General features: G+C 33.9%; 1 protein-coding gene across 5 annotated transcripts in view; it reads left to right on the forward strand.

Moving 5' to 3' along the window:
* Positions 1-937: 937 nt before the first annotated feature.
* The window catches only part of LOC143226178 (histone-lysine N-methyltransferase EZH2-like), a 79,378-nt gene continuing 65,369 nt past the window's right edge, over positions 938-14,946 (forward strand). For 3 of the 5 annotated variants that reach the window (XM_076456777.1, XM_076456780.1, XM_076456781.1), the window contains exons 1-3: positions 938-1,071; positions 7,195-7,325; positions 11,437-11,565. In XM_076456777.1, the coding sequence (XP_076312892.1) occupies positions 7,218-7,325; positions 11,437-11,565 (237 nt within the window). In that variant the 5' untranslated portion in view covers positions 938-1,071; positions 7,195-7,217. Of the gene's footprint in view, positions 1,104-1,376; positions 1,492-7,194; positions 7,326-11,436; positions 11,566-14,946 lie in introns of those variants that run through there. The other 2 variants (XM_076456778.1, XM_076456779.1) reach the window with 2 other exon arrangements.

Raw genomic sequence — 14,946 nt, forward strand, 5'->3', positions numbered from 1 at the left:
TAATCTGAATTTCTCTATCAGTTGTATATTAATGACTGACATTAATTATATTTCCACTTTAGAAAGGGAGAATTATGTTTTCTGAGTTTCTTTCCAACAATTGGAGTTTTTTGTCATTTTATCTCTGAATTGATCGCCTTGAAACATATATAACATATACCTTGGTTCAGTACGTTCAGATGGTACAGAAATACTTCACAGCCCACATAGCTAAAGCAGACGTGTTTTGGAATTTGGACCTTTCTTTGATTTTTAAAAGTTTAATATAAAAGTAAAGCAATTAGAATACTGGAATTTTTGGCCTGTTATTTCTTTATGTATTTCACTATTAAATTAGAGATGGCTAGCGCAGATAGCCCTCGTATAACTTTGGGCGAAATTGAAAAAAAAAAACATAGGTAAAAGTATATGTTTGCATTTGTTCTACTCTATTTTTCTATTCAGTTAATCGTTTTATTTTGGCTTTGTTCAATTAACATTATTTTAATTCCATTTATTTTATGATTTAACTTGATTTTAAATTTAATTTTGATTTGTGTTCAGTATTATTTATTTTGAAATTTTAAGTTTTGTAATTTATTTAATAAAACCAATTTTTATTTTATTTTATTTAAAAGCTAGTGTTATTCTGAGCTGTATTTGCTTGTTTTATTGAAGTTTAATCTCAATGTTGGAACCTATATGTTTGAATAAAGTTGTAGAGGTTTGAACATGTTAGAATGAGCCGGGAGTTTATCTCACATAGAATATATCACCGACTAAGAAGTATAAGGTATCACACTATTCCTTTTTTTTAAAAAAGTTTTGTGTGATCATTATTCCGATTTTCGTTATGTTTTGATGCGCAAATTTTTTTGTTTTGTTTTAAAATATAAATTTATCCTCATGCTATTTATTTTTCAGATGTAAATTGTAAACACTCGCCACCTATACTGAACTCAACCAACCTCATTGGTTCGAATTCGCGGGGCTGTTTATCTATGAGTGTCCTGTTTTATTGTTGTTAAGGCTGTTTTGTTGTGAAGTGACGAATTGTTGTTAGTTATATTTTGAAGTTTGAACATCTTATAGGTAACATAAGTTTTATAATTTAAGTATTTTGAGTAAGTAATCGTTTAATTTACACTACCACGTTGTGATAATGATTCCAGCTACATATAATTAACAAATTCAATGAATTATATTTAGTTTGGAACATACTATATTTACTCTTGGAACAATGTGAGAACACAACGCTATAACAATACCTCATAGTATAATATTATTAAGAAGTTCACACATGATCAAGTTAATCTTAGATTTAATAACAATTTAATAGTAAATTGGTATAATCGTAGAAGTAAACAAAATATTACAAACTAAAACTTTTAACTTTTCACAACTTTCAGCTGTAATACTGATTCTTTATGTATTTAAAAACATAACTGTATCAAAGTTTACTCTCTTGACTGTTGACGTTTTGAGCTAAGACACCTTTGACCATTCTAAAAGGTGACAATAACCATATTTTCCACTTTTGTATTTTTTATAACTTATAATATATCAGTCAAATATTAAATTTTATAGACTTTCATATTTGATATTTGTCATGTATTATTGATTTTTAAATTACTTATTCATTTAGGAATGTTTTCTAACTCAAATAGAGAATCTGGTAGTAGTCTACTACTTTAAAGCTTAGTAAAACTAACAAAAGTTCAGTGGTATTTTTCTCACTAAAATAAGTCAATGAATTTCATAAAATATTGTGCAGTTTATAAAAATTGATTTTCTTGTAATTAGGTATAATTATTATTCATTCTTGTTTGCATATGACAAAGGTAATCAATATTCACTACTAATCAGAACAAACTACCTCCATAGATCAACTAAATACCAACCTGATAATGAGTATAACTGAGCATACATTTCTTATAAAGATTTATTGCAGTATTTTATCTGTTGGGTACTCAAGCTGTTAAAGTTTTTTTTTTTTTTGTACCATAAATGTTATGATTGCTGTTATTCAAGTGTCCTTTGCCAATTACCTTTCAAACTTTATGTTTCTTGGTAATATGCCCCTCAGTGTGGATTCCTGTACATGGTGAGGGACCTCCCTGGGAAGGTTCTGTTCTTTCAGTTTACCTCCTCTGAGATCTAAACATCCACCCACGTGTTTGCCGTGTGTGGCAACCCGTGAAGGGGAGCAGAGGATCCTGGAGGTTGAGGGGTCCAATCCTAACACACCAGTTTCGCCATGAATTTCTGTAGACGGACAGCCTTGGGGTGGCCCCCTTTGGTCAATCGGCTGGTCCACTCAGGCTAGGATAAACCAAGTACCAGTGTTGGATGTCCTCAGTAGGTGTTGTGGACTTTATATCTGGTGCTGGTGTTTAGGTATAGTGCTCACGAAACACTGGTGTTGCAACAGTGTCCTTGTTTGACATTGTAGTGTGTCCCCTCGTAGGGCTCCATGGTGGGTGGGGTCAGTGGGCACCGAAATTTCCCTCTCTTTATTATGAATACTCCAATTAAAAATCATAATAAAATATAGAAAATACAGTCTGTAGGTAAACGACCACGTGTTGAAGATTCTGAGCAGCAATCCTCATCATCTGCACTACTTGTTGTACCTCATTTTCTTATATTGCATTCACTTTCAGACAAACCTTTAGTGCAAATGGCTCCCTTTTTCATTCAGAAGAGACTTGCTGGCTCTCCCAAGTCAGTAAAGAAGTTTTGATCTGGTGACATATTGGTGGAAACATCCACATCTCAACACCGTGAACTCATCTTGCATTCAAAGGCAGTTGGGGATATACCTATTGAGGTTATACCTCATGCTACTTTGAATTCATCATGAGGAATTATTGTTGAGAGGGATTTGAAGAACATCCCAGAGTTTGAGATTATTGCTGGTTTCTCCACCCATGGAGTTTCTGCAGTGAGGCGTATATCCACTTGCAAAGATGGAATTATGATGCCAACCAGTGTCTTCATTCTCACATTTACATCACCACATCCTCCTGCTACCATCAAGGCAGGTTATCTTAATTGCAGAGTAGGGCCATACATTCTAAACACTCTCCAATGTTTCCAGTGACAATGGTTCGGTCACTCAAAGATGTCATGTCATGGTTCTTTGACGTGTGCTTGTTGCAGTGGCAAGGACCATGATGCCTACGAGTGTGAATCTGACCCTCATTGCATCAGTTGCAATGGCTATCACCCATTCTACTTTCGTTCTTGCCCTAAATGGTTGGAAGAAAAAGAGGTGCAGCATTTGAAAACAATTCATAACATTACTTATCCTGAGGCTCGAAAATTGCTATCCACCACTTCATCTCAGACGTATGCTGCTGCACTTCATTCCACAATTACAGTGGAAGTGCAGACAGATCTCTCTGTGCCTCCAAAAGAATCATTCTCCAAACAAATGAAAAGTCTTTGACCTCCATGGTTAAAAAAGTTGATGAATCAACTTCAACACCTATCTCTGTCCCTTACATACATTCCACCAAACCCCAAGATTCACATCCTTTGGTTCCAGGTACAGGCATTTCCTCAGATAAATCTTCTTCTCCCACTTCAAGTTGCAAAACAATCACTCATTCACGTCCTCAATCTCTTGAATCCCCTTCCAACAGCAAAGACCTGCCCAATCGACCCAGGGCAGGATCCATGGAGGTTGATAGACCTCCCTCGAATAAGAACAGTAAGGAAAAAAGATGTGGTCATAAACAGAAGGGTTTTCCACCCAATTCACCTACACATAAATAAAAATGGTCACCCTGATACAATGGAACTGTCGAGGTTTATGATCTAATCTGGATGGCATCAAAACATTGATTGCTTCCTACCATCCTGTTTGTCTGTCCTTACAGGAAACATTTCTGAAACCTTCAATACAGTCACCTTTCAGTGGTTTTCTTTATACAGAAATGCTAGGCTGTGTGATGGACGAGTGCATGGAGGGGTAGCGCTGTTGGTTGATCAGCATGTGCCCACCCTGTCTTTGCCACTTGACACACCCTTGGAAGCTGTAGCTATCCTTGGGTGATACCATCACTGTTTGTTCTCTCTGTCTGTCCTTTGGAGAGACATATGATCAGTCAGAACTTGATGCTCTCATTGAACAGTTGCCATCTCCCATTTTCATCCTGAAGAACTTTAATGGACATCATCTTATCTGGGGAAGTGCTGGTATTGATAGGAGGGGTTGCTCTGTAGAGAGTATGCTCTCTCATCACAACTTTTCTCTTTTCAATGCTGGTTCTTCTATTTATTTCCATGCACCTAGTCAGTCCTTTATTGCTATTGATCTCTCAATTTGCTCTCCTTCATTATTTTCCCATTTTTCATGGAGGTTTGACAATAATCCATGAAGCAGTGATCATTTTCCATTAATCTTGAGAGAGACTGGCCATGTTTGATGCCACCTGACCCACATTCCCCAGTGGAAGCTGGATAAGGCAAACTGGCCCTCTTTCAATGTTCTCGCAGAACTTGATCCTGCCCTCATCTGTAAACCATCAATAGACAGCTGTGTGGCAGCAGTAAAACCTCAACACATTTTCCATTATATCCTCGTCCATGGTGGAATCTTGTCTGCCACATGGCACGGAAGGCTCAAAAACAAGCCTGGAATACTTTCCATAGATATCTCACACTCTTGAACCCCATTGCTTTCCAACGGGCCGTGCACATGCTCGATGGGCAAGACGTCAAAGCCAGAATGAATCTTAGATTAAGTTCACAACCAGCATATCTTCTACCACCAGTTCCAAAGTCATATGGGTCAAGATTTGAAAGGTCAGTGGGCAATATAATTCTGTCCCCTCTCAATCTTGTTCTCTAATGGCCAGGAAGTAGCTGATATCTGAGCATTGCCAATACTCTTGGTGAAAGCTTTTGCCAGGTATCTAGCACTTCTGCCTTTTCTTCCACCTTTTTGGCCATCAAGACTTGGGCAGAGCAATTACCTCTTTCCTTTCAAGCTGATTGTCTCTGACTATAATCGTCCCTTTACAGTGGTGGAACTCAAACTGGCCCTTCATTGGTCTGGCAGTACATCGGTTGGACCTGATGATATACACCATGACATGCTGCACCATCTGTCTCCTGCGTCTCTTGCTATTCTTCTGATTGTTTCTAACCAGATCTGGCATGAGAATGTTTTTCCTAATGTTTAGCACCAGGCTATTGTCCTACCTTTCTCTAAGCCTGGGAAGGATCCCAAGATTCCTTCAAACTACCGTCCAGTTGCTTTGACGAGCTGTCTCTGTAAGACCTTAGAGAGGATGGTTAATGTTCGTCTTGTTTGGTTCCTCAAATTAAACAACCTCTTTGCACCCATCCAGTGGGGTTTCAATGACAGTGCTCCACCATGGACCACCTGATTCGACTTGAGACGTCAATCAGAGAAGCTTTTCTCAAATGACAACACCTTGTATCAATATTCTTTGACATTGAAAAGGCTTATGATACAACATTGAGTTATGGCATTTTGTGAGACCTCCATACATATGGGTTATGTGGTCATTTGCCCATTTTTATTAAAAATGTTTTAATGAACAGGAAATTCCAAGTTTGTGTGGGTTCAACACTTTCCTGTTCTTTTCTACAGGAACTTGGAGTCCCTCAGGGCTGTGTTCTGAGTGTCACACTTTTGAGTATAAATATTAATGTCATCACTGAACAACTCCCTCTCACTGTTGCTAACGGTCTTTATGTTGATGACTTTCACATCTCATGTCAGTTGTCGAGCATGAGGCTTTAACTTCTCTCTCTAAAACCGTTTGCATGCACTTTTGCCACCAACAAAGTATTCACGCTAATCCTGAACTCCGTATCAATGAAGTTGTGCTGCCTGTGGTCCCTGAGACAAAGTTCTTCGGGCTTATCTTTGACCGTAAGTTGACCTTTATACCACACATCAAGCATCTATGAGTCAAATGTACAAGAGCATTGAACATCCTTCGTGTCCTCTCTTCCGCCACTTTGGGAGCAGATCAGTGTTCTATGCTAAAGATATATCATACTCTTATTTGATCAAACCTTGATTATGGATCACTGGTTTATAGCTCTGCCAGAACCTCAGCCTTAAAGATGCTTGAACCTGTTCATTGTCAGGGACTTTGGCTCTGCACCGGGACTTTCCAAACAAGCTTTTCCAAATAAAACCCTATATTGGACTTTGGCTGTCTTGCTTCTGTAAGGATTGGAAGGAGGAAGTTGTTCTAACTAGACTATGCATTGGTCACAGTTTTTTAACTCATCATTTTCTTTTACCTGGAACTGATGCACCAGTGTGTAGTCTGTGTAACACTGAGATCACAATAAGCCACATTTTACTTTCTTGCCCTCGTTATGGCTCTCAACAACGGCACCATTTTAAACATGTTCTGTCCCAAGGTTTGCCCATAACATTAGACAGTGTTATTGGTGATGGTGACACTGGCCACCTTGATAACATTTTTAGTTTTTTAATGTCATTTAAGTTTTTTAATTTATACATTACACCATTTTTAATGTGGTTCCCTTTTAAGAATCACAGTCTTTCTAGTTCAATTTGAAATTGGAAAATGGCCAGAACATTAAATAACTCGACACCAGGACTGGAAAGGCCAACTTAAGGTGACTAACACTGCTGTTTTAACCACCCATTAGTCATCCTGGTGAGTTATTATTAAAATTTTGCTTCATGTCTTTTAAAACTTTTATTACTTTTTGAAAATGGCCATAATGACACATAACTCGGAACCAGGACTGGAAAGTTCAACTTCAGGTGACTGATGGTGGTTTTTGTACTTACCTGCTAGTTTTTTTGATGAGTTATGATTATTACAGTTACTCTACAGAAAGTCCTTTACAACTTGTATTACTGTAGTTTTTCTCTTGACGTTGTAGACTAGATGTATACATTGGTTTTATGCTATTTATGTGTTGTTATTTTTAAACTCTGTTTTGTTTTACCGTAATTTCCTGTTATGAATTTTACTAAATTTACCTTTAACTTTTTATTGGGTGTTTGGTGCAGATAGCCTAGCTGCTTTGTGCCATAAAACACTAAATCAACCAACTGACCAATCAATCTATGTAATATGAATCTTCCTTTGTCATTACAAAATGAATGTGTTCCAGTAAATTACCTTAAAACTAGTTTACTGAGTTAATAAACCTATCCTGCATATAAAGCTTTATTCCTCATTCTAGATCTTCAAAGATTAAACCAAGAAATGGCAACAGAAGCCCAGAAGGTGTCAATAGAATGGAAGAAACGAGTGAAGTCTGAATATATGAGATTACGACAACTGAAAAGATTTAAGAGACATGATGAAGTGAAAGTCAGTGAACCTTATTTTATTTCCTATTAAATATTGTTTCTCATGCAGTGACATGTTTGCATTTTTATTGTTTCTACTTATACATGTAGTATAAGAACATATGGATAGAAGGTAACTGTTTTTTGGGTTTTTTTCAATTCTTTCCCACTGTGAAGCATTACAGAGGTTGGGAAAATGAATTTTGACTAAACATATCACAGGGCAGTACATATAAAGATCTACACCTGATTAATTTGTAAAGGTCAAGGTTGAAAGATTACTAGTACACAGAAAACTTCCAAAACCTTGTTGGCATATTTAAATATAGAACTAATGGATATTGACCAAACTTATACAAAGGTCATTACTGACACTCTAAATATTATTAACATTGAAGGTCATGAGTCAAAGATTAAAAGATCACAAAAAAAATCTGTCCCAAACTTGTGGTTAGGTATTACATTATCAAATTAGGGGAAGTTGGACATCATAACATGAGCACAATTTGACTTGTGTATAATTGAATGCTGTTAAGGTTTTCATTGATCTGTTTTCCAGTAAGACTATAAAGTTAAAATACTATTGTGAGATTTTAGTAAATTTTCACTTGTATCAAATCACTCAACATAATTATCAAAAAAATATTAGTGATAAAGACTTAGTAGATTTTTTGTAGAATTCTGTATCTGGCAAGAACAAAAAGTAGAACTTGGACATTCTTAAGTGATAAAGAAATTAAATATTATTCTTCTTTTCTTAAGAAAAGAAAAATAAGTCAACAAAAACTATTCAGCAGTAATCTTTTCTAGAATTTATTCTTATGTAAATACATTTGTTGTAAAAGAAAAAGTTATTTGCATAATAATTAGAATGTTTTGTGATTTCATATTACACACTTATTTGATATGGTACTTTACACATTTATATATTTAAGATAATTGAAGGACAGGGTTTCTGAAAGTTGTTTGAGTATATACTCAACATTAAATCTATTTCAGTAAATTTAAAAATACATTGCTTGGATACTGAAAAGAATTTTTACTTCAGATTAGGAAACTTGTTTGTATAGAATATTTCTTTCTTTTGCAAGACATTTATGTTGCCCTTAAAATTGATCCTGGTACAATATGGTTAGTTGGGTAGGGCACTCAAATCATTATCCAAGGATTGCTGGCTTAAATTGCCATCACACCAAATGTGCTCACCCTTTCAGCCTTAGAGGCATAATAATGTATGGTCATTCCCACTATTTGTTGATAAAAGGGGAGCCCTAAAGTTGGCAGTGGGTGATGATGACTAGCTGCTTTCCCTCTAGTCTTACACTGCTAAATTTGCGATGACTAACACAGATAGCTCTTGTGTAGCTTTGCACAAAATTCATAACAAATAAACAAACTGGTACATTATAGCATGATTGTAGAACCACAAATATCTTCATTCTATACTCCAACTTTCCAGACTACTTGCTGCTCATCAGTGAGAATTGAGACAAACGAATTGATTTACATCACATAAACTTTGTTTTAATCATTATTAGGAAATGTGTAGAATTTGATCCACAAACTCATGTAAATAAATAATTGTATATAAGTGTTTTTTATTTAATGTATATGTATGCTGGATCTTTATAAATTTGGCTCTTAGTCTTAAAGTAATGCCTGCTGGAGAACAGAAGGATTACTAACATAGATATTATTGTGTAAAAGTGTTTTATTAATTTTATTCATTTAAATTGTTTTAACAAGCTAATATAAAATAGTTTCCATCCAGCCATATCTTATCTCTATACAAAAACAGTTGCAGGAATATATGAAGATAAAAGCTCATGGAATTTTTTTTTTTTAATCAATAAATGGTAACATATTAATAATGATATTTTAAGTGAACTTGGATATGATTATTTATCCTAATGTACAGTAGATAATGCTGTCTGGCAAGGCCTAATTATTTTTTTAGAGCAAAAAAAAATGTCTTGTTTCTGAGGGAAGTCTGTCCTTTAACCAAATTCTTCTATATACATCTAATTCAGTTTAGTTTTCACATCTTTGTGCATGTCAGTTGTGAAGATCTTGTTACTAATATTTTATTTCACTATTATCAACATCATTACTAGAAATAAAAATGATCAAACCTTGATCTATCGTCATATTCATTAGATCATGTACATAGGCTTATGAAAAAGTTAAAATAATATTATTTGAAGTTACTAAGTATAGAAAAAAGAGTTGTGAAGGAAAATAATGCTAAATTTTAGGAGGTAAAATGGGGTAAAAGTAAGCTTGTATGTGTATAAGTAAAAGAATTATTCAACTTAAAGTTTGTTCAATTTTCTAAGTTTTATGGTACTCTTCAGATAATTACAAAACTTTAAAACTGTTTGATTTTAAGGAACATGTAAAGTGGATTAATATAATAAAACAAATTTTCTATGCTGCGAAATCCAAAGTATGTATTATTGAAAGTTTGAAATAATGAAACTTTAAATAGTTTAATGATTTAAGTATTTACTGAATCATTCTAAAAAGATGTACATGTGAACTTTTAATTTACTCTAAACCCTGTGTTTTCCAACTTAGTACATTATACAATAAAAGTTTTACACTGGGCCACATTATGTTATGAACAGCTTAAAAGAATAATTTTTTTTACACATATTACAGATACACTATTTAAAACATTCAAGATGTTTTCATAAACTGTATTGACTGTATTTCTCTTGATATTTTGGTAATTACTTATGTTATGTTTTTGGTGTTATTAGTTTATTGTCATCGTGTTTATATATAGCAAACCTTTAATTTTCATTTGTGTTTGGTAAGAACTAAAGGAGTTTTCTGTCATAGGTTTTTGCTTTGGAAATAAGTTATTGGTATCCTAGTATCTGTTTTATGTCTGATCATACAATTTCTTGTATGTTTTTTATTTGTAAACATTTACTAATGTTTATCTGTACAAATATTTTTTTAAATTGTTTTTCTAAGAAAAACATCTTAATAGAGTAGTTCCTATTTGTAACACAGCATAAACATTTGGAACAGAATCTGGAATATGATACTTTGTATTTATGTTTATTATTACTGTTTTCAAATTCTGCGCATTGTATGTTTTGATAAAAGTAGCTTTAAATATCTTTTAATAATGTATTTTTTAGCATTATATTTATTTCTGTTTTGTGCCATGTGAAGTTGAAAGTAAATATCACATGAGAAAACTTTTAAGTTGTATAAGCAATATTTGTTGTTCAATAAGGATAAAATACTGTTTAAAATTTGCTATCATTAAATGCGGTATCACAGAAAGAGTAGAATAATGGCATCAATCTATGCCTCATAATATTATGAAAAACAGAGTTGTGTAATGCATAAAAATTGGAGGATTTTCATTATTAAAAAGACTTGTTCTTTATTCAACTGTAGAAATATTATATTTCTATGTAACTATGTCAGTGAATAATATATACATTCATGAAAATCTCTAATCAGTTGTACATTTGTATCAAGTCAACCTGAAAGTCAGCAAATTAATTTCAGCTCGGCTTTTTGACTAAATGAGTATTTTTAAACTTTAGCTCAACAAATAGGGCAAATAGTTTATAATTATGAAATATTTGTAATGGATGTGCATTTATCAAAAGCAAGTTATAAGTGAAGGGATTTTTGTTTTAACAAATGATTGAACAGATAATCGGTCAGGAACCATTAAAATGTTAACAGTCTTCAAGATAATGAAGTATAAGCTGTTTCATTAATCAAACAAAAATATTGCTTATTCCACCTTGTTTTGGAAATCAGCCATTTTTTATATTTTTATAACCATAATTAAAGTATTGATAGTTGTTTTACCAACAAATATTACATATTACATTTATGTTCACAACTAAGGTTAGGAGTAAAAACATTTGGTTTTTTGAGATATGTCTTTGCAGCAACTTGTGCTATACCCATACATGAGTCCTTGTTTTGACCTTTGTCAATTAACATCATGGAATTCACTGGTTTTAACTCACTAAATTAGAACTTTTAATTATACCTCTTATATAGCATAAAAATTGAAAATAAAAATTTTAGTATTTGCATAAGTTCATAGTGATAAGTCATGATATTCCAATTTATTTAATTTACTGTGTTCTTAGGCAGCATATATATCCAATAGACAAATCATCAATGAAACCACAGCACTGTTGAAGAAATGGCACCTAGAAAAAAAGGCTGAAGCTGTTTTTCCAACAGAAGTTCCAGCTCACTTCCCTCTGATGAAAAAGGTATAAAACTGCAATTTTCTGTGAGAATAAAAAAATGGATCTGAGTATAATGAAATTTTTCAATCAATAAAACAGAAACAGATTAGAATGAATCCTTATTTAGGTGCTTCTCCAAGCTTTATTTTATGAGGATAATAAGATAAATATAACAAACAGAAGTCATGTTGGTATTTTTTATTTTCAGAGATGGTTTACAAGTAGTGTTCAAGTAAAATGGGATTAAAGCTCATTTTTTCTCATGTTTGGTAAAGAATGCTTTGTAATGAAGTGAAAACTGTATCAACTAGTGATTTATCATAAATTAATACACGATTGTAACATTGCTTTAGTCAGCTGTAGTCTGACAAATGCAATGCAAGTAAAAGATTTCTACTGTTGTACATGTTAGCTATTTTTTTATATTAAAACTTTAATGCATAACATTATCAACTCCGTGTTCAAGACAAAGGTGAAGTTTTGTTTATATCATTATTTGTGATAACATTACAATGTTTTCATTAATTGAAATTGTGATTTTAATGAAGTAATATTGCACGTTTTGAAAGGTTTTTTGTCAGTAATTCCTACTGTAGGAAAAAATTTTGATCAACAAATATCTAGACTGGGAACTTAACCTGTTAAGAGAGACTAATTCAGAAATATCTAATTTTCTGTTATGACTAGTAAATTTGAACAGCAGCTAACTTACAAAATATACCAAAAAGCTTTGTTAAGAGAGAGATAATTTCCTCACCAATGACTTCTGTTTGGGAAATTAAATAATATGACAAATACATAGAATTTATGAGTGAGCTAGTTTGTTTGAAGAAGCCTTGTCTTTATTACTGCTGAACTGTTGCTAGGAGTCTTAATAATAAAGAACTATTGCATGTTTTGTAATTGAGTGCTAATTTTTTAAAACTTGATGTACCTGAGCTGCTTTAATTTTTGCCATATAGTGTCTCTTTTACTAAATGCACTAATTATTTGTAATTGTTTATTTTAAACTGACATTATTTTAATGTATAACAACATAATAAAGTTTGAGTCTTGACTTTGTTGTGAAGCTGAGTGCAGTAGATTGGGTTGTCTGACATGTGCTGTGGAGCTGAATTCTGAAATGGCACTAATTCCTCTCATCCACTTGCCCTAATCACCTGGCCATTCTGGGCCAGACAAGAGGAAAGGCAGCTAGCCAATACTATCCAACTCCAACTTTTGGAATCCTTCAGTCAGACAAAAAGTGGGATACAACTGTCACTTTTGTAATGTACTCATGGCACCAAAGTGCAATGGTCATTTTTTTGGTAATAAGATGCAAATCACTAGACATTAACTTTGTCTAATACTGAAAATGTATTTTTGATTGATATCTATCTCTTCTCAACCCATTGCTATCTCAACTTTCATTTGCTCTTTAAGTATTGGTAAACTTTTTAAAAGTATGCCAGTCTTTTATACCCTTATTTTTTGCATCACTGCAGCAACATGTGCTGATTATGTGACCATCCTATGCCAATCCCTTTATACTAGTACAGGTAATTTCCTCTATCCTTGCAGCACAACCCTTACTTTCTCAGTTGGCATTCTTATGGATAGATGTGTTTTATATTCTTTGTGTGACTGCATAATTTTTGATTGATTGTGCTTGATCACCAATTAAGTAATATCAGTTTCAAGTTCAAGTTTCTACTTATTTGTCTTTTAGATGTTTCTGTTTCCCAAATTCTGCTTTTTTTCATATGAATTCAGATTATGGTGTTTTATAATTTTTTTGTCATAAGTAGAAGCAGTTATGACACTAGGTCACAGTCTCATGTTTCATAATGTCCACTGAGGAAGCACAGACTTTCACTCATGAGGAGTTCGTGTTTTACATTTGGCCTGAGATTTTTTTCCTTTTGAAATAGGTATTGTTCTTTATCCCAAGACGATATGTTGCACGTTTTTTGGTGTGTATTTCTCACTCCCCATAGGTATACCCATGTTCAATGTGTTTATGGGTCTAATTCCCACACTTGATATTCATATTCTACGACAGAATGGAGCTGTTTAACATTTGGAATCCACTCAACCAAGAGTTTACTCTGATCCTTCTTTGTCTAACTATACTAAAGTGTATAAAGTTTTTTCTTGATCTATCCCAGCTGTGTATTTCCTTGCAGTTGCCTCACTTCATCATGGAGTTCTCCCTTTCACTGTGGTAATTTGCTATGCCTCAGTGCTATGTTCTTTTCTTCATTTCTTCTAGGTAAGTTTTGCTTTTCTGTTCTGGGCACTCATGTATGGTTCAAAGTAAGGTGACTCTGTGGGCTCTGCCATGTTTTATAGTGGTTCAGTGGTTACGTATGGAATCCCCTCTACAGTCTGGATTGACTGCTGTATTACATTTTTCTTGTCCTGGACCACATAGAAGCTATGCAGTACATGAATTGTACTTTTTATACTGACTTGCTTAGCTCTCTACTGGCCATGGAATTGCTTCACATTAGTTTCACCCTGTTCTCATCAATAGTCAAGACTCATTGACCCATTACTTTTTATCATCCATTTCCAGATTTTCTGGACAGCAGGTTACAAAGATATTTGTGGGAATGAGCTTACTAATATCACAGCTAAGTCTGTCTGTACTGGTGTTATCACTGCCGTGACTGTACCATATATGGACTACAGTCCTGTATTCTAGATTTGGCTCTGTGTCAGATCGCATTCTACTTGGAGTGAGTAACATGATAACAAGTTTTTTCAGATCAAATCCTCTAATGCTCTTTGGCTGTTTTGTTTCCATAAGAATCAAAAGGAGGAAGTTGTGCTAGCTAGGCTACTCATTAGTCACAGTTTATTAACTCATTGTTTTCTTTTATCTACAACTAATGACAAATGTATTGCCTTTGTGACACTTGAGTCACAATAGCCCACATTTTACTATCATGCTGCCTTTACAACTCTGAACAACAGCATAATTTTAGACATGTTTTTCCCCAGATTTACCACTTATGCTGGACAGTGTCATTGGCACTTTTTTTTTTTTATAGCAGTCACTCTCTGCTTGATTATTTGTTTTTGCACCTTCACCAGACACTTCACCTTTGCAATGTGGGATTCTAGCTATGGAGGAACAGAGGTATTACCATTTTGGAAGTTAATATTTTCTAACACTGAAAATGTATTTCCAATAGGTACTTACATTTCCCAATCCTTTCTCTTCCCTTATTTGCCAGTGTTTGGATTTCTATATGCCTGTTCTTGAAAGTGAGCATTGTGCTGCAAGGATAGAGGAAGCTACCTGTTCTAGTATAGATGGCAAAATGGTATTGATGAAATGTGGTCACATGATCAGCACATGTTACTGCAATAATGCAAAAAATAATGGTATAAAAGACATGTGCTTTTAAAAAATTC

Source organism: Tachypleus tridentatus, chromosome 9 (assembly GCF_004210375.1).
Source record: "Tachypleus tridentatus isolate NWPU-2018 chromosome 9, ASM421037v1, whole genome shotgun sequence".
Taxonomy (NCBI): Eukaryota; Metazoa; Arthropoda; class Merostomata; order Xiphosura; family Limulidae; genus Tachypleus; species Tachypleus tridentatus.